Source organism: Scophthalmus maximus, chromosome 21 (assembly GCF_022379125.1).
Source record: "Scophthalmus maximus strain ysfricsl-2021 chromosome 21, ASM2237912v1, whole genome shotgun sequence".
Taxonomy (NCBI): Eukaryota; Metazoa; Chordata; class Actinopteri; order Pleuronectiformes; family Scophthalmidae; genus Scophthalmus; species Scophthalmus maximus.
The window spans coordinates 4,983,811-5,011,626 of NC_061535.1; the positions used below are offsets into that span (position 1 = coordinate 4,983,811).

At 44.2% G+C, this 27,816-nt stretch overlaps 2 protein-coding genes across 5 annotated transcripts; both read right to left on the reverse strand.

Annotated features, from left to right (window-relative positions):
• Positions 1-269: 269 nt before the first annotated feature.
• LOC118291343 (polycystic kidney disease 1 like 1) lies at positions 270-21,683 on the reverse strand. 4 transcript variants are annotated; one of them, XM_047329940.1, is made up of 49 exons: positions 21,171-21,683; positions 20,672-20,840; positions 20,108-20,347; positions 19,785-19,917; positions 19,492-19,695; positions 19,028-19,209; positions 18,632-18,835; positions 18,088-18,251; positions 17,727-17,972; positions 17,562-17,615; positions 17,116-17,337; positions 16,422-16,493; positions 16,166-16,339; positions 15,989-16,066; positions 15,119-15,261; positions 14,688-14,808; positions 14,419-14,545; positions 13,780-13,972; positions 13,548-13,604; positions 13,072-13,452; positions 12,209-12,574; positions 11,735-11,886; positions 11,501-11,601; positions 10,802-11,000; positions 10,587-10,670; positions 10,199-10,406; positions 9,429-9,535; positions 9,110-9,209; positions 8,897-9,025; positions 8,639-8,812; positions 8,353-8,539; positions 7,612-7,700; positions 7,147-7,520; positions 6,975-7,059; positions 6,679-6,843; positions 6,477-6,595; positions 6,269-6,379; positions 5,868-5,979; positions 5,551-5,625; positions 4,661-4,833; positions 4,311-4,545; positions 3,969-4,073; positions 3,402-3,536; positions 2,949-3,083; positions 2,183-2,398; positions 1,926-2,087; positions 1,466-1,633; positions 1,296-1,333; positions 270-1,206 (listed from the first exon to the last, which is right to left on the reverse strand). In XM_047329940.1, exons 1-49 carry the CDS (start codon positions 21,364-21,366, stop codon positions 876-878), a joined length of 7,995 nt encoding a protein of 2,664 aa, XP_047185896.1. In that variant the 5' UTR covers positions 21,367-21,683; the 3' UTR covers positions 270-875. The 4 variants fall into 4 exon arrangements, 3 of the variants coding, with proteins under 3 accessions (XP_047185896.1, XP_047185894.1, XP_047185895.1); XM_047329938.1 differs by having other exon boundaries at positions 5,551-5,622; positions 21,171-21,501; XM_047329939.1 differs by lacking the exon at positions 6,975-7,059 and having other exon boundaries at positions 6,679-6,805; positions 21,171-21,501.
• LOC124849765 lies at positions 21,581-27,529 on the reverse strand. The gene is made up of 8 exons (XM_047329975.1): positions 26,736-27,529; positions 25,879-26,010; positions 25,513-25,685; positions 24,506-24,667; positions 24,060-24,400; positions 23,201-23,287; positions 21,698-22,401; positions 21,581-21,584 (listed from the first exon to the last, which is right to left on the reverse strand). The coding sequence occupies exons 1-8, from the start codon at positions 26,942-26,944 to the stop codon at positions 21,581-21,583; spliced, it is 1,812 nt and encodes a 603-aa protein (XP_047185931.1). The 5' UTR covers positions 26,945-27,529.
• Between the last annotated feature and the right edge of the window lie 287 nt (positions 27,530-27,816).

The following is a 27,816-nucleotide window of genomic DNA, read 5'->3' on the forward strand; positions in this document are numbered from 1 at the left end:
CTCCAATCGCAAGTCGCCACTCAATTCCTGAGTCAGGTACGTTGGGCGTTGTGATTGGATCTTTTTATTTATTGTTTCACTCGAGTGCTTTGGTTTAGAGAGACTGATCTGTAACTTTGTTAGTACTTTCTGAGACATCGTGAAGGAAACATGAATATGTATTTTCATCACAATTCTTCTTGCGTAAGGCTGAAAGCGTAAAATATTTAGAGAACAAATCATTATATTTGGGATGTATCAGTTCCTGTGGTGCGAGGCAACATCCAAGAGACTTTTCTTGTGATATATTTATTTTTTATATTGTACACTTTGATGCTTGAATACAAATACACATTTATAACATGTACTCTACTTATGTATTGGATCCCTTTAGTTGCTGTGCATCATCTGAACATGGTAGTCGGCTCTTAAGGAATCAGGATGGACACCATGGACAGTTTACATAGAACTCAATAATATTGTAACTATTAATCCATATTCTAAGTTTTAAAAAACCACATCCCTGTATTTATAACTATTTTCTGGAAACCTGGAAACAAAATAATGTTTCCAATTGTGTATCACAAAGCATTATATTTGTTTTGTGTACCAGAATGACAAATTGTTCAATTACAAAGTCATTAATAACTTGCTTATAAAGGATTTTAAAAAATCTTGTAAGATTTATATCAGTTGGTTTCGCTAGTAGGAGGTAAAATCTTCCAGATAAAATCATTTACCAGAGTTGATCGAAAGAAAATAAGATGCTGGACACGAACAAGACTATAGATGTAAACAGAAGAAAAGCTCTTACAAAGCATTTCGAGATTTCTAATTCTTTTTTTTTTTATTGCTTGCTGTGTCCAAGCCTGAACTACAGTATCTGCTACGCGCAGCTACGACCCTCCTGCACTTCCAGGCTCTTCGTGTACCAGAACCTCGACCACCACCTCAGTGTGGGTGGCCTGAGTTGTCCCAGTCCACTGGTCAGCTCGCTTCTCCAGAACATCTTGTGTCCAAATCCTGATGCTTGATGCTGACTCTGGGGGGGACAGGCAGTTTTGTCCCCTGAAATAACTCCGGAGCTCTCCGTCATCTGAATTTTCTTCTTCTCTTCCTCCAGTCTGCTGCTGATTATCAAATACCGAAACAACGTCCAGGGAGGGATTGCACCTCCGTTGGCCTCTCTGCTGAGGCAACTGCAGCATCTCTAGTTCAAGCTTGGACCTGGTAATGCAGCATCATTCAGGGAAAAAAAGCTCATGATTTCGTAATTCATGTTATTCAAACATTTGCTTAAGAACTAATTTCAATACCTGATTGTTTCTTCTTTCATTTGTGTTCTTGCAAATTCCTGCAAAAGAATCACAAAGTGTCGAAACAATGTTGGTTTTCCAGAAGACACACACATACAAGGAGCATGTATGTGTGCCAAGGCACTGCAGGCATGCGTCTGTTCTCCACGTTTGACTCGAGCATGGCTCACCTTTGTGTCCGTGTTCGAAGGCTCCTGTATGGGCGAGGTGACGGGACTGTGCTCCTCCAGGTAGTGATGGAGTTTCGGGGGCAGAGTGTGGTGCAGGCCGTTAGAGAGGGCGGTGAGTCTGAACAACAGTTCGTCTACCAGGCTCTCAAACTCTTCAAGGTAGTACATCTGAAAAAAAAAAAAAGAGTTGACGGGATTTTTTTTGGAAATGTGGTCACAGAACTGCAGCAGTGATCGTGGCATTGGGCAGTCTATTAATAATCCTAACCACCGTTTTGTTGCTTGTCTGTTCACAGGTAGTTTGATTTGTATATGCTGTAGATATAAAAAAAAAGCGCAACTTATACTGTATAGTGAAGAAAAATGTATGTATTTCTAGCATTTCCTTATGGAGATATATAAGTTATACAGTGAACCTGATTCACTTCTGTTTCCAAGGCCTAAGCAGCTTTTTCCTCACCCTGCTCTCCACGTGGTCATCAGTCCATTTTGGTTTCCGCCGCCCAGCGAACTCAAAGACCCTCCGTCTGACGTAGCTGGCTAACTCTGCTGCGGTGAAGACGTCCCTCCTGCTCTGAGACCTTTTGGCCCCTCTGACCGAGGACGACACGACAGCTATCAACTACAAGAAAGACTCCGGTGAGTGTTCTGTAGACTGTACTCTCCTATCGATTCATTCACAATATTGAAAAATTAATATATATTTTAAATATTTACCACTGCTGTCCACACCACAGAGGAAGACAGATAGAGAGTTCCGCCGTAAAGGAAATCTCTCCCAGAGAGGAGGAGGCTCCTGGCACGTCTGAGGCCCCAGTGGTGAGAGAGCAGAGTCTGAAGGGAGCGGAGGATGGAGCTGAAAGCCCCGGAGCTTTGTGCGAACAGAAGACTCCCTGCGCAGGACAGCCCCACCAGCAGGATCAGACCCGAAACCTAGGACAGTAGAAGGTGCAGCTTTTCAGTCTATGTCTGTCTGTCTGTGTAGTGAGGATCAGTTCTAACAAATCCACAATATAGAATCATAACAGTCTCACATTTTGATGATAAATAACCACACGCCTGGGGTGATGGTGAAATCATAGAAAAATAATATCAGCATTACATGTATGGGTAGGACATTGAATTTTTTATCATATAAATCCTGTTTACATAATTTAAAAACAATATTGTTACAGTTTATATTTCCTTATGTCTATATTGCTCCTAATCTTAATATTACATGTTCACTTATTTGTTACTTTTTTACCGATGCTTCTTATTTATCAAATTTACCATTGCAAATTTCCCTGGGACTAAAAAAGGATTACCTTTTCTTAATTATCTTAAAACTGCATTGATGTGACGACGTACAGGAATTGCACATTATTCCCCATATGATATGACAAACACTACATTTGGTTTGCAGTCCCCTGTGTATTGCCTGTGAGTGAGGATCCCCCAGTGTAAATTCTCCATAACTTGCGTTGCTGCCCTTTGTGTTTACCGTGGGCCACATGAGACTGGAGAGTGAGCGGGTCAACAGTGTAGCAGAGAAACCAACGGTCCTGTTCACCCTCAGCAGAGTCACACACTTCGTGGCGAGGAGGAGAAGTGTGACGCCACTCAGAGTACGAATGTCCTGCAGAGACAGGGGCACATTTCAATCACTGGTGATCATTGCTGTCCTCTTTAATTTCCCTCACACAACAGGACCTCTTTGGGTTTTCCTTGTATATTCAAGAAGTGTGTGTTTAGCAAACATTTCAAAGAGAATGATGACTAATTTTAACAACATTCTGCCAGTTAACTTCACTTATCCTCTCTTTCCTTTCTTTGAGGGAAGGTACCGTAATAAATTATATCAGGACGGGCGGCGAAATGTTTCGCAACATCAAATATTTGTTTTCCTATTGCTCCATTCCTCCTTTCCCTGCCTTCACGTGACCCTTTCGCTCACTTGCTCCCAGGAAGCCAAGGTGCTGACTTCGACGTGTCCCCTGTGTCTGTGCAGCTGCTCCACAGCATCCATGATAATGATGGAGTGATGGATGTGATAGACATAGTACACTAGGCTCACTGTCAGCAGAGCGACCTGCAGAGGAGAGACACAAAAAGAAAAGTGAGGTGTATATATTCTACGATCGGGCACACTCCTGCAGTGAGCTTGGACCTTCAAATACTTTTTTTCCTGCATGGCTGCGTGGTTTACTTAACGTGTGTTGGTTTAAGAGCTTCGGGTTACTTTACTCGGTCACAGTGATCTTGTTTGCGCTGCACGGTGTGTGTGTGTGTGTGTGTGTGTGTGTGTGTGTGTGTGTGTGTGTGTGTGTGTGTGTGTGTGTGTGTGTGTGTGTGTGTGTGTGTGTGTGTGTGTGTGTGTGTGTGTGTGTGTGTGTGTGTGTGTGTGTGTGTGTGTGTGTGTGTGTGTGTGTGTGTGTGTGTGTGTCCCAGCTGTGTCTGTGTAAGTCTTTTTAACATATATTTTTTTCCCCTGTATAAGTTTATGCATATATATTAGACTCACTTCGAGCCAGTTGCAGGGTGTCCTCCAGTATCCCATCAGCCCTTGCTGCCTCGCAGTGCACACTTGTATGCAGAGTTGCAGCAGAGACATGAAGAGGAAGATGAGCTGGAGGGGAGGAAAAGAAAAACATGAGGAGCATTCGCGCTGTTGACCAAAAAAACTCACCTTAACTCTGGTGAGATGTATTAGAGCAGAGTAAGAATATCATGCAGTGTAACTTTGTGTTTGTATACAAAGCAACAGATTCATCACTTTTTATTTAATTTAACTTATTTTTTTCTTCTAGAATTGGTTCCCTCAGGCAGTTGTTTTGACAGGTAGAAAGTAATGGGAGTATTTTACCTGACACACCATAACAACATAGTCCCACACAGCAGTAGTGCGATACACCCTCGCTGACTGGACCTTAGAGGAGGGCAGCAGGACATTGGTGGGGCTCTGCTCAGCGAGCAAGGTCACACTGGTGAACAAGTTGGGAGCAGGGCTGAACAAGGTGAACTGGACTTTCAGGGCCACCGTCCTTCTGCCAAACCAGCCACCCGAGTGCAGGAGATTCAGTTTGGATGCAGCGTCGGACCTGATGATGATGATGAGGATAATGATGATACTTGATATGATCTACACCTGATCCTACAAGCAGTTATTTTAGCGATACCCTCCACCCTGTGTGTGGGTGCCTGTGTAACTCTCACTTTGTGTGGCCTAAGCCAACTGTTGTGCTTGGCCCCGAATAGCAGCCCAGGCGACCACATGTGCTTGGGGGCGTTGCCGTGGGAACCGTAACAATGGAGTGCGGGTAAGTGGACGTTCTGCTCCCTGACAAGAACGAGCGAAAACGTTCTGGTACAAGAGTCACATCAGAGGCCTGAAAGGTCACAGACAGAACACACACACACACACACTCTCAGAGCGACACATCACACCGCAGAACTCGTCAGAACTCTGTGGCTGCTTTCAGGAAAGTGACAGTAAAGGTAATCTGCTTTCTACATTGAAAATATATAGAATCCACCCCTGGACTCCTCTGTCCATTTAGTGGCCTGGGCCCATATCTGTGAAACTTCACTCTCCACAGAAGGTTTTAGAGTAAAACACAGCAGTGTGAGTGAAGAGTGTAACCTAAAATACAATACACTGTATTCTGTTGAATACACTAGACAATTCAAGAAAAATATGGTGGCTATTTCTCAAACTGCCATCATTTTGAAACATAGTGTAGAGGAATTGCTGTCCTCGCTTGAGAAACTGCAAGCTGACCGTTCTCATGCACTATGCAAGGTCATCGAATCTATGGCAGGCCAAGGCAGTCTCAGGCGTTTCATAATCGCGGAATTTGTGCAAGACACATAGTGGCGAATACAGAGTGCTACTATGGAGATAGCTATTCTGTTTGTGAGATGACGACATCACTCTGACAAAGCTAGATACTCCTACAGAGACTGGAGACAGGGAGACTGTCTTGGGACGCGATACACTGTGAACTTGTTGATCTGTGTAGCGAACCGAAAGTCTCCTCAATATTGAAATCTTATAATAAATACTTCTGCTGAAGACATCCAAGGTTTCTCCACTTGTTACTTACCTGCTCCCAGGGCGAGCTGGATGCTTCCGCCTCCATCTTCCACAGGATTGGCTCTCCAATCAAGATGTGTGACTGCTAAAGGACACCACACTATCAAGTTGTGAATTGTGTTTGATTTGGATTTATATTGATCAAATATGGAATTGGATATTTTACAAATAAGGCCATTTTGTAATGGATCAAAGATATTTACATACATACATACAGGTGGATTATTTTCACATTTTCTGCGGTGTCAGACACCAGAACTGTTTTCATCAGCCCGCTTTTAGTCGCATGACACTAGATTATCTTTCGAGCTTTGAGTTATGGTTTACCTCGGTTTTGGCTGATGCATTCTTGTACAGTAAATTTAGCAGACTGCTCCGTGTCCACTTCCACCAGTCCTCGTGCCTTTGTACGGACATGAAGTCATTTTCATAGTCAATCCTGTTGAAAGATGAAATACGATTGTAGAGTTCTTGGCATGCCAGCTGTGTGTGTGTGTGTGTGTGTGTGTGTGTGTGTGTGTGTGTGTGTGTGTGTGTGTGTGTGTGTGTGTGTGTGTGTGTGTGTGTGTGTGTGTGTGTGTGTGTGTGTGTGTGTGTGTGTGTGTGTGTGTGTGTGTGTGTGTGTGTGTGTGTGTGTGTGTGTGTGTGTGTGTGTGTGTGTGTGTGTGTCCGTCCGTGTGTGTGTCCGTGTCCGTCCGTGTGTGTCCGTTTGCGTGTGCGTGTGTGACCTTAAAAACTGTTTTCTGACAGCTTTGTTGAGGTGGTAATGGTCACCAAACGGGCTGCCGTACGTTACACACAGCATCAGGCCAACCATGGAGACACAGACAGACAAATCCCTGGAAGAAACAAAAAAAAACGACAATTCCATCTGCAAATGTAAATCATGTGCACACAGGTGACCACACACACACACACACACACACACACACACACCTGAGGGTGTTATGGATGAGAGTCTCTCTCCTCTTTCTCCAACGAGTTCTTCTCAGCTCAGCCACAGTCGGTGGGCGCACAAGACGCAGGTACCGAGCTCGCTGGCGAGTGGCGAGCAGCTGTGAACCAGGAATAATAGACTTAATGTTTTAAAAAGAAAAGAACAAAACAGATTAAAAAGTAAATCGATTCTGGCTGTCACCCTCTGAAGGTATGAGTATGTTTCCTCAGGCCTGAACTGCTCCTCTGGTAGATTTGCACTGTTGCGGCTGCACAGTTGTATCTGTAACTCTTCAATTCTGGAAAAAGTATGAAAGTCCGCTCTCTTTCTGTACCAGAAGGAGACAGTCACTGCCACAATAAGTATCTGGAGAAGTAAAAGAACAAACATTTTCAATGCAAAGACTATTAAACATTGAATTAATCTTGTTTTGTTTCTAATTTCAAATCAAGGTTAGGGAATACACCTTTTTATCTAACAGGCAGTCATTCATTTACCACAACTGGCTGGATGAAGAAGATGCAACAAATCAGGGAGAAGAAAAGAGAGTGCGTCCAAAGCAGAACCTTGCTGCTGCTGAATCTGACTCACAAAAAAGGGTCAGTATTAACGATTAATCATTTGTACTTTTTGACAATCATCCACTTAACGCCATCACACGACGACTACCTCATTCCCAGTACCCCAGACAGCGCCAGGCAGGAGAGGGACAGCAGCAGACAGAGGGCCCAGGCCAAATAGTGACACCGCTGGTACGTTGGTCCAACTCTTCTCGCTTTCACTTTGTCTTCATCTCTCATACTGGACACAGGATCTTTCTGGGTTCCACAAAACATGCTCCTTTCAATCTCTTTAATCTGAGATACATGATCAGCATCTTCCCCCTTAGAAATCAGTAACAAATTCCGAAGCACTGGTCCCGTCCTGCTCTCAACTGTTAGACCATCCCCTTTTCTCACGATCACATCTGGTTGGTTCATGGGTTCTTTATCTGTGTCTTTACTTTCCAGAATAGAAGTGGACACCGAGAGCAGGTCTGTGCCCTGCGACAGAAAAGAGAAGGATCAGAAACAGGGATGACAAAATGCCTTGAGAACAAAGACACATGAAAAAGATTGATACTCTGAGTGTTACCTGGTGTTTCTTCCTCCAGGCCTCCTGTATCCACTGCTTCAGACTTCTCCAAGAGAGATGGAATGCACTGGGATTTACTGAAAGGCCATCTGTGAGCACAATGACAAATAAAGTACAAAGATGGAAAGAGAGGTGAGGAGACAACAAAATGCAAAGAGAGCATAAGTGGAATAATGCATAAAGGTGGGCAACCACCTTCATTTACACCGTGCACCTGCTTACTCATGAAATCATCCAAACAGGAAATCGTGTGGCAGCATTGTCATGTTAAAACAGGCCAGGAGCTTCAGTAAATGTTCACATCAAATAACAAAAATGTGTTTTCATCGACTAAGACTGTGGCAAGAGTATTGGTTATGTTGAGTATTTTGGATGCGGTTTCAGTCTCTAGGAACAATTTACACCGAATGTCGCAAAAAGGAATAAATAGAAGAAAAAATATAAATGCCTCGTTGATCAGAGAGGTCAAAGGAAAATAGCAGGATTGGTTTGAGCTGACTGAAAGGCTGATAGGTAACTCTACAAAAGCAGAAGACCACATCATGTCGTATTAGGGCGTATCGGAGTATGTTTCCAATATCTTTGTGGGATCCTTGCCACAAATAATTGTATTACTTCGATGTTCCTAAAAAGATGCTCAGTGGGTGTATGTCACCCTGTAGAAAACAGAGGAGAGAGTTGACATCTGTTGTGATGGGCATCATGTCATCATCTGTGCTGAAGCTAAAGTCTGAATGTCACCTTCAAAATAATCCTTGTCAGTCTTTCCGTCTTTTGCGTGCTGGGCTCCTGACCTCGTCAGCTTGACCTCATGCAGTCGAAACAGAAAAGATATCATCGTTGCTCCGGGCAACACTGCCACCACACTCAATACACCTGTTGTCACCGAGACGGCAGATACATCGAGGACACCCAGCTCGAATGGCAACTGTAAACAAGGGATTCGAAATGACAGCTGCAGGGTTAACAATGTTTTAAAACCCCTCATGGGGCAAATTTCAGACTTCTCATGGTCTTATTTACCCACCTGATCATCCATTTGTGATATGATTACTGTGTTGACACACGCGTACCCCAGCAGCAGCAGCAGGCACACGCTAAGTCTTTGAGTGCGTGTGAACAAGTTGGGGCAGGGGCAGCTGTACACAGACATCCAGATGTGGAAGTCGGCCAAGAGGTCGGATAATTTAAAGCGCAACATCTGCAAGCACACACAGTGGAGAGCAGAGTCACACGGGAGTGTGGAATAAGAGTGTGAGCATTCAGACGTGAACGAGTGTTTCACCTCAGCAAAGCCCAGTCCGTGGCTGCAAACGCGCAGCATTCTCTCCACCTGGCCATCACCTTTGTTCACAGCGACCCAGCACTGAGTGACGAGGAGCCAGGCGCGACCTTTCACATGCCCCCGGTTCACCTGAGTTGAAAGTAGACAAACAAGCCGTCTTTATAGTCCAAGCACCAAGCACATTTTCCAGCACAAGATATATGTGGTCCTTACCTCGGACACCTCCACATGTTTGAGGTACCAGTCCGGGGAGAGTCCCGATCCGTCGTGCCAGATGTGAACCCCCCACACAGGGCCCAAGCTGTCTGCCGCACTGCGTAGTCCGACGCAAAGATTACACTTAAGTACGTGTTTCGGAATAAGGAAATCAAACCTGATAATTTTAGAGCCTCTTTAATAATTGGGCAGCATTATGAAGTAAAATACATAGCATGCATGAATATTCATTTCATATTTAAAACAAAAAAGTAACAGCTTTTCTTCTTCTTAATCTTGTTGATAGATATTAGTTGGAGATTGTGGAAGTTTTCACCTGAGAATAAATGTGTCTCGAGCGTTCCTCCTGAACAGAGTGCACCCTGGGACTTGTAGTTCTCTTGTGTGTGAGAATCCATCTTCACCGTACAGCACTATGTAAACCTGATAAACGTGCAGACACAGATAAACAGACACACATAAGCACTGGACTTACAGTATCAGGCTTCTGTGGCTTCGCTTCATTTCAATCAGAGAAACCAAACCACACACACACACACACACACACACACACACACACACACACACACACACACACACACACACACACACTCAACAAAAAGATAATACACTGAATTTTCCACTTGTAGCTACAGATGACTGGATATTTTTGGAGGGAAGCCTGGAATGGAGTCAATGTTATGATGGGACGGGAGGGAAAAAAACAAGATGTCATCCTGACTTAATGTGAATTTAATCTAGATTTCATAATCATAATCTCATAATGTCCCCTAACACCACTGAGCACCCCAGAATTATATTGTACAGGTGACCGCTTTTTACAAAATTGGTCCAGCTTTTATTTAATGGGACTTTTTATTCCCATAATATGGAAACTTCTTATAGTGAATAGTTTGACCCCCTTCTTTTTGTATACAAGCAAAATGGAGGTACTGGTGATGCAACCCTGACACTGATGAAAACTGTCAGTAACATCTAATAGCTAATAAGAGTCATACCAGACTTACTAAAAACCTAATTTCAAGTAAATGTATTCATGTTTTCACAGCATCTATGTGCGGTGAGTTGCTGATGAAGATGAATTACCTTAGCACTCATACTGGCTGCAGAGCAAAGGCCAGTGTGGATGGTCACAGCATAAAGATGTGGGTCAACGGGAGAGTTGTCAGGGAGATAGTGGACTCTTCCGTTCTCCTCGGAGATGACGTCGGCTCTCTTACACGCCGCCAACCCGGGGACGTACAGGCACACACACAGCACCAGCACCAGCACCACTGTCAGATCATGGGACACACTGACGGGACAGGGAGGGAAGAGAGGAGGAGGAGGGTTTACTGTGAAAAAAGAACCTCAAACTATAAAAAAAAAAAGAGAGAATGACCTTGCTTGCCCAACATATTTTCCCTCCGTTTACTAAGATGTTAAAAAGAATCTTGTTCCATCTGTCATCCCAGCCTCGGGAGTATGAGGTCACCTTAGGAAAGGGTCCAGATCGGCTGTGCCGTGGCTGCTCTGGATCTGCTGCTGCACCACGGTCAGAGGCCTCAACTGAACACAACTGAGACACACAGCAAATTCCAGCAAGCAAGACGTGATTAAATCATGTCAGTCGTCATTATGTCAATGTAGGTATTAATTTTTCTCTGCAAATCTGTGCATTTCCACTCAGGTCTTGACTCCAGGCCTTACCTGCAGTTCACAGCAGTGGTTGTGTCTGTTTGTTGTGTCCTGCAGCCTTCGTGAGTCCAGGCCCCCTGCTGGTCGTCCCAGGACAAACACTGACTGCTGACCACTGTGAGGCTGTAGCTGATCCGGTCACTCATGTGCTTGTGTCCGGACGCTTTCCCAAAATCAGCATTCAGCAGCGCCAGGTGACCGACCCCTGCAGCTAGAGGTAAATAATCTGACACTCACTGAATGGGTCATATAGTGAATTCTCTCTAATACAATTATATCTTATCTTTAACGTCATCCTTGTCTTTTAATTCAACACAGAAAATGTATTGACATTGATTGCTAGTCACGAAAATGATTATTGACTGAATGAAGAGTTTTATGGTCATTATATTTGTTTCACTGTGTTGATTTTTGTATATTTTCATAATGACTTGTCTACAGTGGGTAGTGAATTGCAAACTAGATCAGACTACAGATCCTGTGGTAAGTGCCAATAGTAAGTATACTAAGTATTGTATATAGCATGATAGCTGTCACTATGGTAATAATAGTAATAAAATTATCAAATAAAGTCCTATAATGACATGCATCATTCACATTTTAGGCACACGCCATCCTGTTTTATGTTCTACTTCTGTTTGAGATATTGTAAACAAATGTAAACACAAGAATTGATAGGAAATTATTAGAGAGGAGAAGATTTTTTTTTACTGTTGAAATAGGCTGGAGGCAGAGTGATGCGTGTGCTGTTGCTCTCCCAGTGGTGAACCCTGCGCAGGTGGTGCATGCTGGGAGTCGGCCTCTCAAACATCCTGCCACAACAGAGACTCTCGGTTTGGTTTTGCGTCACACTCGTACCGTTAGCTCAAAAACTCTTTGTATCACGTTGCTCTTCCCAAAGCAAGAAAAAAATTCAACCATCAACCCAAGCTACTGCAAGTCTACCTGAAGAGCAGCATGATGGGAAACACTTTGCCGGGCAGCGGCCTGAACGCCACGCTCAGCTGGACGGCCTGCTGCAGATGGTCCTGGGTGATGTTGAGGCTGTGGTAGCTGACCCGGCTGCGGAGAAGGACGTACTCGCGCACAGAGCTCTTCTGCAGTGCAGGTGTGATCACATGTCGTTGGAGTTAATCATTCAAGAAGCTGATGCACACACCAGTATAGTATTTTGTAATTGATAACTAGCATTTTATGGCTCCACCAGGTCACCAAGGTTCATTAAACAATGTGCTCTGGCAATTTGAGCTCCCATAGCCAGATAGAGCAGGGTTTTTTTCCTTTATTTGTGAGTCCCTGTTTTTTTTTTTCTCTCCTTATGCATGCACCTCGAGGACACAATGCATGTAAGCATAACCTTGCAAAGGGAACCTTTCCACTTTTGAAAACGACAGAAAAGAAGAGGAAGAAGCAACATACATTTCCCGGTGGACGTTGCAGCTCAACGTCGATTGGCTGCAGGAGGGAACGGACGGGGACCCTTCTCCTCCCGCTGCACCTGAACAGACTCAGGTCGACCACTGGTCCGCCGAGCCGGACATCGCCGGGGGTGTGAGGGTCGCGGGCGAGCTCAGTCAGCACGCTGAGCACACATGGCCGCTCCTCCCTGCTCCCCGCCGCTCCACCGCGATGGACGAACAGCAGCTGGATCAGAGGAGCGGGCGCGTAGAAGGTGGCAGAGCCGCCGCGGACGACTGTGGACGTCCGTTGGTGGTAGGAGGCGTGCAAGACGAGCAGGCCTGTTCCGATTCTGTGCTGCTCGACCTTGTGGAACAAAATGTACTTCTGCAAAATTCAAAAGACAATGGATGTCAGTAGTCGAGCTATAAATATTCATTCATTGATTCATCGTCTACCGCTTTATCCATTTAAGGGTCGCGGGGGGTCGCTGGAGCCAGTCCCAGCTAACATTGGGCGAGAGGCGGGGTACACCCTGGACAGGACGCCAGCCTATCACAGGGCCACATACAGAGACAAACAACCATTCACACCTACGGTCAATTTATATTCTCCAATGAACCTAACCCCATTCTGCATGTCTTTGGACTGTTGGAGGAAGCCGGAGAACCCGGAGAGAACCCACACATACACGGGGAGAACATGCAAACTCCACACAGAAAGGCCCTGGTTGAACCGGGATTCGAACCCGGGATTCTTGCTGTGAGGCGAAGGTGCTAACCACTACACCACCGTGCAGCCCGCGATAAATATGGCTTCCCAAAAAAAAAAAAAGTGTGCAAAAACATGTGTTCATGTGCAAAACTCCTTTTGTTGTCGCTCACCAGCATCAGGTCGGACGCAGTCTGCAGGGCATCGACAACGAGCCGTGTCGCCTGCTGCGCCGAAGTCGACCGTCCCTGTGTGATGTGCTCACCGTCGGGGGACGCTGGCGTGCGGCCACTGGGAGACGCACTGGTCCGTCTGGTGTTATCCCCGGTGGGTGGGTCCCATTCCAACACCTGTGCTATACTACTCGCATTGGGCGACTCGGGGCCGAGGTCGCGATGCGCGACAGCGGCCCGCAGGATGTGTGACAGCAGGACGACCAGGGCGTCGAGGATCTCCTGGTCCAGGTGATATGGGCCCGGAGCACTCGACTCCCAAAACAGGTCTGAGACGGACTGAACGTGAACTGTCGCGCGTCTGGCACTCGCTAATGTTACCTAATAACAAAAAGGATAGAGCAAGTATGTAAAAGATCAAATCTTTCTTTTCATGCCTCTCTTTGTCCATAGAAAGATGACAGCTGTCCACCAACCTGATTCGTTACTTGCAGGAGGTCTTGGAGGGTGCAGATGCTGTCGACCATTGATGCCTGTGGATTTAATAACATTTTCTTTTTTAATGTGGTAAATATGTGTAACGGAGAAACACAAATAGAGAGTAAGATGTGCTTACAAAGGAGATTTGTTGAAAGAAAAAATGTGGTTCTTCTAATCTTTGAGTCCAAGTGTAGGTCAGTGTGTGTGTGTGTGTGTGTGTGTGTGTACCAGTTCACCGCCCTCGAGCTCACACACTGTGCCAATGAGCACACTGCGCACGTGTCTCTGTGCCTGTGCGTTGGCCTCGGCTTCCAGGCTGAGTCTGTTCAGAATGCCGGAGAGGAGACGGACGTGGTTCCGGATCTCCTGACTGTTTCCGAGCCCGACCAGAGCCGACAGGCTCCTCAGACCTGCCCCGGACCTGGAGAGACAGAGGTAATGACACCACAGCAACATACTGCACACACACACTGCACAGTGTAGCTGATCTGCAGTGAGGTTTGACTTGATAGTTAGCACAGTTATTTTTTTTAGGTTTTAAGCAAACATTTTTTCATTTTTATTTAATAATTTAGGAATTCGTTACAGATCTGCAAGCGGCCATTTTCAACTTTTGAGCTGACAGATTGTATAAATACGTAATACGGGGTTATTTGAATGCAATAAATTTGATTAAAAACAAAAAACAAACGAATAACAATCTCTTTTCTCAAAATCTTAAGGGTTTCAAGTGTCTTACGTAAACTCCAGCTGTCTGAAACAATATGTTGATGCAATTGACCAGCAATTATTACAAAAACACATGAAGTGCATGACCCATAAACATGACCATATCTAATGTGATGTAGTGACATTTGTGAGTCTTACAGCTCCAGATCGGGATCATGATGAGGAGAAGTGTCTCTGAGGAAGCTTGGTTCAACTTTGATGGTGACAGGACAGGGTTTAGTGGCTGTCCCATGTGTGCCGCTTCGGACTTCAGTATAAATGGTTACTATGGAACCGACAACAAAAAATGTATTAATCAGTAGGAAATCTGTGTGTCAAGATTGTGGATCTTGGTGTACTTTGATAGTCACCAATCAAGTGTGTTTGTGAGCATGACCGTTTGTGTGTGTGTGTGTGTGTGTGTGTACCTTTATAGTCATCACTCGGGTCACCTGAAGGAAGGCTGAAGTAGTATTGGAAATCTCTACCTCGGTACAAGACCCTGGGACGTCTGCCTCCTACACTGAAGCTGTACTCATACAGTAAATCCTTCAACACACACACACACAACACACACACACACACACACACACACACAAGCACACAAGCGCACACGTATACAAACACACAGGAGAGTCAAATCTGCCTTTGATTGAGAAGTACGTGTGTGTGTGTGTGTGTGTGTGTGTGTGTGTGTGTGTGTGTGTGTGTGTGTGTGTGTGTGTGTGTGTGTGTGTGTGTGTGTGTGTGTGTGTGTGTGTGTGTGTGTGTGTGTGTGTGTGTGTGTGTGTGTGTGTGTGTGTGTGTGTGTGTGTGTGTGTGTGTGTGTGTGTGTGGTTGTGCCTGAGACAGGATATACCTCTTTCCCTGAGGTGCAAAAGATGCTGAAATGTGTGTGGAGCTCCATCCCTTTGACTGGCTGCACCTGGCACGTCATGCCCCTCGGAACAGGCTTGGTTTTCAGGAACAGCTGAGTCCGACCGACGAGACTATTACGAGATTCTGAGTTAAACAAGGCAACAATCAGATTAGGATCCAGATCTCCGTCCCTTCAATTTAGTTTGAAAAAAAAAAAAATGATGGCCTAACATCAGACTAACCACAACTATCCATCCAAAAATCTCTTTTTGGACAATACGAAGAATATAATTATTAAAGTGGGCTCTTGGAAAAGCAAATGTGAACAAAACAAATGAGGACATCTAAGAGGATTGCATTTTGCTGTTGTCACATTCACTTAGCATTAACATTTAACACTGTATATGCTTATATCGTATAAATTGATGGCATCAACATGTGTTTCGGGTGCCCAACTCTCATGGTTTTATGAGACACCAAAGTAGCAACGTTCCATTACAAAATAAAATATTGCCTTTTCCGCCCAAGCTTGGCTGATGAAATCTGTAAAATTATAAATAAAAAAAGTGGACAGCTTTAAGAGCAGGTGTGAATTCACCCAAGACGAATTTAAACCTGATCACTCAAACCACATATGGAGGTGGTCTGGGCGGCAACATTCTTTTAGGAGTGTGTTCACAGATGGGACTCTTTTGTACTGTATTTCTTTTCTCAACTTGCTGGTTTTGTGTTCATAAAAAGGTCCCATGGATGATGAAAGATTTAGGACTTATATTGGACTGTGTTGAATCTGTAGTTCATGTTTATTAGTCATTCCATCTTCAGGTTACATTTTATCAAAATTGTCTTTGTTGGTAGCTGAGAGACTCACGGGCAGTGACCTCCAACATGTATCTGCTCCCCGGCCTCAGGCTGAACGGTCGGAGGCTGACTGAAGGGGAGGAAATTCCTGTAAAGATGGAGAGAGAGAAGGAAAGACAACTGAAGACTGAGATAAAGAGTGGCAGAGAGAATCAATGTGTGTGGGTGAGTTTCCTCAATAGTGTACCTGTGTACGTGTAGGACTCAAAAACGTCTCTGTCCACCGAGTCCCGGGGCAAATCGAGCAAAGTCGGCTCCTGGGTCAGTACGGAGGGTCTGGAGACCACCAGATTACTCCCCTCACCTTCAGCCGGATCAAACACTGAGTCAGCTCCGGGACTGAGGGTCTCACCGTCCACACCTGAGAGTACACACGAGTCAATAACACAACCTCTCACGCTGGGTAGCTGGCTAGTATTAGAACACAGTCATATGTACTGTACCTGTGGGTCTTCCTGCTGAGCTCCCGGGGTCTCCCTCCTCCACACTTGGGAAGGGACCGTCATAATCGGACTCTGTAAAAGACTCGGCTTTACTACGCATTAGAGTTACACAATGGAAACCTGCACGGAACATGCATCTGTAAATATGATAGTTACAATCAGATAAGGAAATGAAATGAATAAATGGACTTAATTTACATAGCACCTTTCTTAATGATAAAGTTATAATTAACAATTAAGTTATATACCATAGAAGTAAAAGCTAAATATTACAGCAACCAAGTAACGCATGAGTTGACAACACCAATAAAGATACCCAATAAACACTTGCAAAATGAGGAAAATAAAAAGGGCATGTCATTAATTTCATTTAATTTTATTCAATTAAACCCTAAAAAAAAACAACAATCAAGTAAGCAACTTGTTTTGGACCAACTGCAGATTGGAAAACAAACTTTCACACACTGACTGCTTTTGCTCTGCAAATTCTGAATAATTATTTTGTTTATTCTGCTATAGCCATTCATTTTGAGACAAAAAAAATATAACCAACTGACTGTTTCGTGTGAAAGTGCTTGATAAGCATTGTTTGGCTCGTTTATGTGGTCCACGGTCCACAACTCTGCTGTTTTGTTTCAGTCTCACTGCTCATCATTTCCCAGATACAACTGGTAACAGCTGTTTTCCCCCTCACCTTGTCGACCTCCCATGTCCCCGCTCTCCAGGCCGGGAAAAGAAGATTCCCACTCGGCAGAGGAGCCGGAATGAGTTGGGAAATCACCGATAATGTTGCTTTGGCCAAAGAGTTCAGGATGTAGGACTCCGCTGTTGTCAGGGGTGAGTGGTATGTATTCAGTGGAGGGATGATGCTCTGCAGGGTCCAACTCTCCCTGGTAATCATATAAGGGCTCCTCTCCTGGAAATAAAGAGGATGAGCTGTTGAATCATTTTATTCTAACTATAGCTGTGACCTTTTGTAGTGTTACTTCCTTATTAATTTCCATATTGATGTCCAAGATGTCCCCATTTTCTAACTAGACATTTACCCAGTGTCATGGTGATATGTAATTCTAAGTAACTAGCAGGATAAAATGATTTATATTCTAAACAACAGCAGTGGACACAGCTGACCAGTCTGACCTGACCCTGTTGTTCTTATGCTGACAGGAGCTGCGTCGGTGGAGGGCTCAGACTCTGAGAAGGAAGGAGGGGAAGTCAAGTCCAGTGACCGAGTGATACTTTCGATTCAGAATATTCAAATTAGACTCTGGGGTTGTGGTTTTTATATCTCACAGACTAACACACCAGCTTTGGTTGACAAGTTTCGACTCTTCTTTGCTGATGTCAAGCTGTCAGTCGGCCCCACATTTTGCTTTCTGGTTCCAGTTGTTTCAGGGGCGATCTCAGTCAGGAGAGCAGGGGCTGAGGAATGGACAGCTCGGGCGTCGTGTGGAGTATCTGCGTGAGGTGGATGCAGGGCGGAAGTCCCCGGAGTCTGATCCACTGTGATTGTGGAAGGAGCGCCGAGATCCACTGTGTGGCAAAACGGCACTGGAACAGAACGGATTCAAATCAAATTCAGGAAGTATATTTTTGGGTAAATATAACACTGGCAATTTACTCGATGAACTCGGTTCTCAGCGGGATAAAGATGTTCTTATTCCACCTTCTGTGACAGGCCTGGAGGAGGCGTTGACCAGGTACAGACTCCAGGTGTGACGGAGGTGTGTGTGGGAAACGCCACAGTCTTCACACGAGGCGCCGACGGAGAACGACTGATCCCAGTTCACCTGGTCTCCTTGACAATGAGGGCAGTCGACTGACAACTTCCTGGTTTGGAAACATTAACACAAATGTTAAAAAATCTGACTAGAAGCCTTCTCTATATTATAGATTTTAATCAGTTCAGTTTTGTTCAAAGTTAGTTTATCCTCAACTGTTCTTGACAGACTTCACTCAAAAACATATTTATATTTTTATATTTTTATTTCTTTTGAATTTGTGCAAAACAATTACTTTCGATAACCATATAGCAAATGTTTTTGACTGTTGAATTAAGGCAAGCTAGAGCCTCCATTCAGGACAGAAACACACAACTGTGATTCTAACTGTGAACGGCACAGGTTTGCCAGTTTGATCAGCTTCTGGGTAATACACATCCATAAACTGGATAACACACTTGAAACATAGTGAGTTTTTGTAACTCTCACCCGAGCAGGTTTGGTACCACTGTGAGGAAGGTGTCTGACGAAGCTGAGCGCTCTCCGCTGTGGACGGTGAGCGTGAACTGGAACTGGTCAAAGTCGTGTTTCAGGAGACGAACGGGAAACGTGAGCACCGCGGAGGAAGTGGAAATGTGTCGGTTGAAGCAGGTGGTGGCGATGGAGCTGAGTGGTTTACACGTCCAGCTGTAGCTGTAAGGAGAGGATGAGAAAGGATGTTCACTTCCAAATGTATGTGTGAATATTATAAAATGAGTTTATAATAATGAGAGATGAATGATCGAAACAAAAGATAATCAGTTAGTACAACTGTAGGGGATTTTCCTCAAAACACCAGAAAGAGACCCCCACCCCCACCCCCACCACCACCACTGGAGTCTCCACCTGAGCGGGTTCATGGGGAAGTCGGGGTCGTGAGACCTCTGCCCGTCCAGAGTTAGCACGGTTGCGTTCCCGTTGTTTATGAAGACGTTGGTGCCGCCCTGGATGAAGGCCACGGGGGGGCTCGGCATCACCTGGACCCTCACGCTGTAGTTACTGTACACCACGCTGCCTACGACCTGGACCTGCAGAGAAACGGTGGCTAGGGAGTCAATTCAAGTAAAAGCAAGTTCAAATCAATTCATATCCAAAAATTATTTCTACACACAGTTGGCCATGATCTACACATAGACAATCACTCACACTTGCTCATATTCTCATTTTGACCCATACTCATTTAAATCTTTTTTTTTACTATGACCCAACACTTACTCAGTCCACAAGACAAGTTTATCCGGGATCCAGGCTTTTTAACTTTTAAAAATGTCCTCTGCCTCCTCCGTGCACGACAGCTCTCCGCTACTTACCCTGGCTGTGGCGGTGTAGGTGTCATACTGCAGGAGGTGGCTCTGCAGTGTGAGACCCTGTGTGTGTGTGTCCGTCAGAGGCAAACTGAGGATCCGGCCCGCAGAGTCCAACACGGTCCAGGTGTACTGAAGGCCTCCTGGTGCGTCGCAGTCGATTTCAGTCTCATAGGTCACCCCCAGACGGATGACCTCATACCTCCGCACCTAGAGGGAGGAAGGAGAGTTTTCTGGGTTTTTTTGCCATACTCTTCTTGCGTATTAAAGTGAAGAGAACAGCCCTGCTGGTGACGTACCTGCAGTTTGAGAGGACCCATGTTTTTGACAGGTGGAGGCTGACAAGGTCGATCCACAACGAAGATGTGACTGCTCAGGGAGGCAGAACTGACCAGGTTAGACACAGTCACTTCGACTCTGAACTCCCCTGTTCTGATGAGAGAAACACAGGCACAAGTACACATCACAGTGGTCAGTGAAGGTTTCATCACTGACGGACTAAGAAATGAGTAACCATGTCTCTGATTCACGTTAGTATAAAACTGGTGCGTAACAAGTAGCCAGAGCATTATGTACATTTGAAATGATACCATCAATAATCAAGTGAAACTCTGCAGCTCACCTGTGGAACACGTGCCGCTCTGCGCTCTGTCCCAGCCTGGACGAGCCGTCACCAAAGCTCCAGCGGAAGCTGAGGTCAGTCCCGGCATTGACCCGGCAGCTCACCGTCGCCGTCCCATTCTGCAGGACCGAGGCCGGGTGCACGAGCCTGTTGAGCCTCACTGCTCTCTGGACCACCAGAGGGAACGCCTCGGAGGTGACGGACGTCCGACCAGCAGACGCCACTGCAACTACGGCGAACCTACGACGAAGAGAGGGATTCGAACTGTGAGTAGATTTGTTGGTTTAAATGCAAGGGCTCTCGAACTGATAGCTTGAAAATTTTTTGGAAAAATATGCAAAGCAGACAATCCTGATTTTCAGAGAATGTCTTCCGTTAAAGGAAACACAATATTTAAATGCAAAACATATCATATTTGTTCGGATAAAATTGATGTTGAGGAGCTGCTGCAGAAAAAATTATGAGAATCTTGCTACAATTCTTCTTTTTTTTTGCAATTAAGAATAAAACGCCCACATTATTGCAATTAAAACACACCTGTCATATATTGTGTCTGTAACGTACCTGCCAGGTTTGTGGTACCGTTTGGTGACGGTTCTTGAGGTGGTTCTGGCTGATGTGGAGTCTCCGAATTGCCAGATGAATTCCACAAGGTCCGGTGCATCAGCCACAACCTGGAAGGTTACGTCTGTATTCGTGGCATAGGCTGGCTTTGCTGCATAAATCCGCACTGCTAGGAAAAAAACAGATATTACGTGGTCGACAGGTTATCTATTGGCCACAGAAATGTAAATGCTCCATCAGAGAGAAATAAGAAAAATGGTAAATGACGTAAAAAAAAACTTGTCAGAGGACACATTATGAACATTAATCTACTTGATCATTGTTCATGACGCTTTAATTGAACCGAAGCTTGTGCAGCTACAGTATATTGCGTGGTGCCTGTTCCAATTTTTTTCTAGAAATTTGATGTGTGTTTTTTTCAACCTTTACAAAAACATGAAAGCCAAACTCTTTATAAAATGCTCCGCTCAGTGGGTGTTAGTTAAAAAAGCCTCCTTACCATTGTCAGCCGGGCTGTGAGAAGGACTCTGACTGGTGGTTGGTTGCCAGTTTGGATTATCTCTAACCTGTGCTGACGACTTCCCGTTCACCTCAACGCACACTCTGACGCTCTTGTTCAGAGAAGACACTCGGTTCTCGGCTCGAAGCTCAGCCACGACTGTCCCGGTGTGGTTGAAAAGCAAAACCGCCATCATCTCTTCTCCTGTTACATAGCTGCTGTTCCTGTAAAGCGACGTTGCGTTCACCAGCAGGGAGACGGTCACATTGGACCCGGATGCGACTCTGAACACAACCGGTTGTTCCTGCTGCGTTCTGATCACACGGGGAACGTTCAGCACCAGCTCTCCAACTGGATCCTGAGCCAGGATGTGTGTGTGAAACGAGGCCCAGCTGACTGGGTTAAAGGCCTTAACTGTGACACGATAACGCCCCGCTGATGGAAGAGACACATTTACGTGCCATTCCTCAGTTGTCCTGTTCACCACAGGGGCATTATCCAGACTAAAAGTCCAGATTATTCTTGACCCCATGCGGCCACCTTGGCCGTCAACCTCCAGGCTGAACTCTGCGTGCGTGGGAACCGCTGACGTCCAACTCCCAGAAGGCCTCAGGGCCCGGATGTGCTCATACACCATCAGGGCTTGAGGCAGGACAGTGGAGAGGAGCACCGATGAAGGATGAGGAGCAGAGAGAACAGACACAGTGAGGCGATACCGTCCCGCTGCGTTGGGGAGGCGGCAGCAAAGGTGGAAGCGCAGGCGGCAGCCGGACCGATGGGAGGGCTGCAGGGGGTGCAGAGGGATGAGGTGGTGGGTGCCACCATGATAACAGACATCACCGTGGCCCTGACTGAAATTGTGATCATTGATGATGTTGCCATGGTTACTGTAGTTGCAGTCGTGATCAGTGATGTTTTCCCATTGGATAATTTTGCTCATGTGACTCTCGCTGTTATTAGAGTAAGTAGCGTTGGCATAGATGTTTTCAATTTCATCACTGAAGACACTTGTGTCATCATTACTTATATTACTCCTCGTGTCTCTGCCGTCAGTGCTGCGGCCGTTGCTGTCAACGTTGCTGTCATGCTCGAGATTTATTGTGAGGTCGAGGAGTAGCAGGTGCTTCATGGTGGTGAGCAGTTCCACGTCGAGAGAAATGCTCTCTCCGGCGCTCAGAGGATTCCTCCAAACATTCACTTTCAGGTCGGAAACTGCAGGTAGCGCAGCCACCTGCAAGAGCCCCGCATCATGTTTCAAGTAAAACAATATGCACAAAAGCACAAGCGCATTTAAATTCTTGCTTTTGTTTATATCAAGAATTATACGTATGCATGTATATAAATTCCATGAAAAGACTTAAACCAACAATGAAATCATCAAGTTCTTATTTAGCCAAAGCCTGGTGAGATGTAGCTTATTCTTCTTTTCAAACACAATTAAAACACTATTTAAAAATAACAATAATCTACATTCTTGCACTGGGTGATGTGATCGTACATTAGGATGACCAAAGAACATAGGCAGTGTCGCTCATTTTTAATTCAATCCTACGTGGACCATTCCGCTGCTGTAAATACTTGCTAATGCACTAAAATGTGTATCAATCGACACCTGAAAATAGTCCCCCCCGCAAAAAACAACACGATTTTAGTCCAATAAAATTTGCTATGAACTTTATTTCTCAGCTGTTTTTAAAGAAATTATCTATCCTTTTTTTTGTTTAAATGTTGTCAGTATATTTTTGTGACCTGTTTTTTTTAGGAACCAATGAGGAGTCAGAAAGTATTTAGTGTCCTCCCCACTCTCTCTCTCCCCTTTCCTGTAAGCCCTGTACCTTAATAAAGCAATAAAAATGCCGGAAAAATATCTAAAAAAAAAAAAAGGTATTAAGAGAAAGAATAAAAATGTTGGTTTTGGACTTTTTATAGGATTTATTGACTATATTATAAGTGAAGAATATGACCAGCCCTTTGATCGATAATTCTACATTTATATTATATTTTTCACTGAAGGAAAGCAGAGTACTCACGACATGTATTGCCTGCTGTGTCCACCCAGTGGCTCCAGAGGCGTTCACTGTCACTGTGTAAACGCCCTCTGTTTCAAACGTCCAGTTCTGGAGGAATTTAAAATCAAAATTTTACACTTGTCAGATTAAAACTTAAACTTTTTTTTTTCTTTTTTCTTCCCAGCAACATGTGTGCGCAGTGGTTTGGTCATGTCCCTATCTCATTCAGGGAGGAGAGGACTATTAAGAATTCGATAAACAATTGAGAAGAGTCATTTAATAATAGTTGCCAATGTTATTGACTATTTGATGTTTTTGTAATTTTTTTCATTCTAGGTGTTGACCATTGACCTCTATTCATTCTGAAAGATCAGTGGTGATATAAATTTGAGTAAAAGTATATTAAGAATTTTTTGTTGTGACATTTATAAATGTATAAGTCTGTTTTACAAGCACTGTGCTGTAATGGCATATCTGGCATCTTTATAATTTTTCAAAAGGCATTTTGCAGAAGAACTGTTCCTGCCAAACCTGTTATAATTATAAATTCTACATATATATAATTATTCCCAAAAAATATTGAATGCACATAGATTTGTTATAAAAACAGCCCTGGAAAGGTGCAATGCCTACAGAATTTTTTAAATGACAAAAGACTGGAAGATGGACCAAAAGCGAAGTTTTTATCTTGATATATTTCTAATTTGTTTCCTAGTCTTTCTTCAGACTGACCTTAACATAATTAATTCACTGGTAGTATATTTCAAAGTTGCCTCGTATATATAAGATGATGGCGTTTTGTAGACACTGTAAGAAATCACTTATTTGTACTATATTATCACTGATTTAATATATAATAATATTTTTTAATCCTACATACCAAAGTGCTGTTCAAACAGTCAGAGTTTGGGAAGCAGGTGGTCTTAACACATTTTCTCTCCTCCTCCATCTCTTTTCTGTCCTCTCTCTTTTCGCGATCAAAGCACCAGCAGAACCCAGTTGCCAGACCTTCGCCCACGAGCGACTGCAGTGTGACAGGGTCGCCCAGGAACACCGGTTGCGTGGCCGCGCTCTTCGAGGTGGCCTGTTGAGGGTGTACGCAGGAGGAGGGGACCCCAAGGGGCCCGGGGAGCATGGAGATCACCAGGCCATGTGCAGGCTGCGAGACGGACAGGCGGAGGGTGGAGGAGAGCGTGGAGAGGAGGTTGGAGACACTGACATCTACACAGGAAGTGACCAGAGAGATAAGGGACGGAGACGGTTCTACCACAAAATAATCTATATGGTTCATATTAATTATAAAAAAGTTTTTTCTTGTTGACTCACTGATTTCATATTCTCCTGGAGTTTCCAAACTCCATTCAGAAGACACAAAAAAAGAACCATCCTCCAATACGCTGACATGATGTGAACTTTGACCTTTCGGGGCCGTGTCCAGAAACTCCACAGTGACAAAAGAGAGGTCCTGACCCGCCAGACTCGGAATCCCTGAAAATCACAGCAGGAGGGGAAAAAACTTATTTAAAAGTGGGAAAACAAAGCATTGATGTATGCTATTATTTTTTATATAATTTTCTAAACATTTATCAAATACGCCGAGATTTTTTTGTCTCTCTGTAAGTAGATTGTTTTGCATAAAAACTCATTTAAAAGGACATTCTGAATGAAATACAGCTCAACACGAATAAAGTTCAACACAACATGAATAAAATATTCTCTCAAAATGATTATCATATTAGGATTAGATCTCAATCAGCTTTTTTGTTATTTATAATTATAAAATCATATATTTAAATTATTTTGAAAAAATTAAATAAAAAAATCATTAAAAACACATTGATAAATACACATCTTAATGCAGCTTGATTCTAGTTCATAGCCAAACATGTACAGTGATTATTTTTTCATGACTGTATTTTCAAGTACATCTTTATTCTTTTTGTTAAATGACTGAACCTTTAAAAGTTGAAATAAATAAAGACACAAATGCTGTCTTTCAAAAATTGTGTCTGCAGGTGAAGCAGCCCTGCATTTATTTAGCAATTTTAAGGATAATGATCATTTATAGTAATAATTTATGATAATATGATACAATTTTAAATATTATAATAATGACATATAGCATTCATTTAAGCAAGCATACACACACACACACATATATAAAACTGTAAGGAAAATTAGAACATTTATATTTAATTTTCACTTATAAGTAAAGCAGTCAAAAACTTTATTGAAAACAAACTTCTTCGCCGAATCAGCGAGTATTCATAACACAGAGGTCAACTTCAAACTGAGGAGTCATATTTCCGAGAACATTTTTAGCAGCGGCTGACCTGTGGGCTGGTCGGGACGTCCCGCCAGGTTTCCAGAGACTCCCAGGGCAAAAGTCTTCCCAGCCCGCACTCTGTCTGGAGACGTGGACAGACTGACACTGTGCAGGAACGACCCCTCTGTCCTGTAGAGCGCTACTGTCCCCTGTCCACCACCGACGGGCAAGGACACATCACTGGAGAGAAGAGGAAAAAAAAGAAAAGGAAATAGACGGCACAACAAGCTGGTAGTGACATGCACAGTGGCTGTAAATTCTGAGGTGATCATTGAAACTCTAAATGAATGTTTCATGATTTTCTGGTGCATGAAGGAGACAGTGACGCAGGTTTATGGATCATAAACAGTAAAAGGCTGCAGTCATGTCTCACCTTTGTCTCTCCCTCTCATCTGACCCCCGGCTGGAGGACGTCGATGTGCTGAGACATTCAATGAAGACCAGACCCTGTAGCTGCAGGTTGCCACAGTAACAGCTCTCAAAGGTCAACGCTGCCACCTGGTACCTTCAACAACAAATAATAAAGGGTAATTGTTATAAAATGTCATATACACATGCATCCAGCTCATCAACACACTTTTGCAAAACTGTGTGTTCATGTTGACATGGCTTATGTTTTAAAAAGATGGTTTTATTACGTCTTATTGCAAATAATGAAGAAAAAAAAGACTTATCAACAAGATGTTTCAGTTGTACAAACTGAACCCAAAAGCCAGGTTTTGTGTTTGAAGGCTTTTTTATTTTAAAAAAAAAAACACTTTTATGATTATATATACTTTTATACTTTTTATACATCAGATTATCTGCTGTATTTGCTCATAGTGAGATTTTTTTTAAATGCAGGGAAATATGGGCTTCTCTTATTTCAGAAGCTAGCCTATGCATGGTGTTTGACTTGACCTTCTCTGATCTATTTCAGATTGAGAACATCACACACTACATGAGGAATTCACAAGAATGATTCTTTTCATACTTTTTAACAACATTTATCAACATTTTTACTAGTCTGTCTGTGTATTTAACACAACGAAGGTTTTTGATAGGGGATCATTGTAACACACGATTGTTAGTGTCACCATTAAGAAATGGCATGCTCCCAATACGGAATCTATTCAAACAAAACTAAAATGATAAGAATTGGATTTTCAACGTCATTTTAGACAAGAATTAACCCGAGTGTCTTCCATCCATCTGCCTCAGCTGCTCCTCGGCCCCCGACTCACGACTCACCCGTCATCCAGACAGCGCGCAGAGCAAGGCGCCGGGTCAAGGTCACGGACACCCTCGGGTGGATGCAGCCGGAGGAGAGAGGAGGCGCCGGCGCCGACGCACCCGATGAACCACGGTGAGTCCTCGTGGCCTGACGCACGAACCGCCGCGGACGTGGGATTAAAAAAGGGACGGAGAGAAACGAACGCGTAAACCAAAAGACCGAGCATGTCTGAGTCCGACAGGCCGCGGCTCGGGACAGAGAGAGAGAGAGAGAGAGAGCTGCGTCTGACGACGAGGTTCAAGACAAAAAGTTCCAGACAAAAGAAAAGAGGGGGAGGAGGGAGGAGGGGAAATGAAAAGGCAGGTGCTCTGCATACAAGACGTGTGGGAGGTGAGGACGAGAGAGGGGGACTGTATGCAAACGGGAGGAGGGAGGAGGGAGGAGGGAGGGATGCTGCTTTCACTGATCCCACAGGTCTGTTCTGCAGTCACAAAGCGTCTGAGACCTTCAATGGTTTTTGTTTTTTTTACATTTCAGCGAGAATACACGCGTCCCCCTCATTCCACTATATTCCGCGTCCTGCTGCTGGGGGAGAGTGGATCACTGGTCGTCTTTACCAAAAAGCGTTTTTTTTAACATCAATAAGTCTGCATCGCCAAACGTTGATATCAAAATTCTGTCTCTCGTGCTCCAACATTCCGTGAACACCGCGAGGTCACCGGGCAGACAGACAGGCTTTAACAGCGTTGCAGGAGTTGGAGGGTTTTTACGCGTGCTGCTCTCGAAAAAATAAATCCGTCTCCAGGTGAACAGAGGCCGGTGTTCTGGGGTGCCCTTTGCCTCAGAGATAAAAAAAAAATATATATATATATATATACATATATTGCGTGACCCTATCGAAGCAAAGAAAATCCCAATGATGTTAAACAAAACAGAAGGAACTTCAGAGAAAGAGGAACAGGGGGCTTTCTTTCTGTGATGTGTCTCCCCCCGTGTTCACTTCTGACTGATCGTCCAGTTGTTATGAAACCTGGGCTCAAATGACCAGAAGGGACCTGTCATGCTCCATGTAGTGTTGTTCAAACTGTATATGTATAA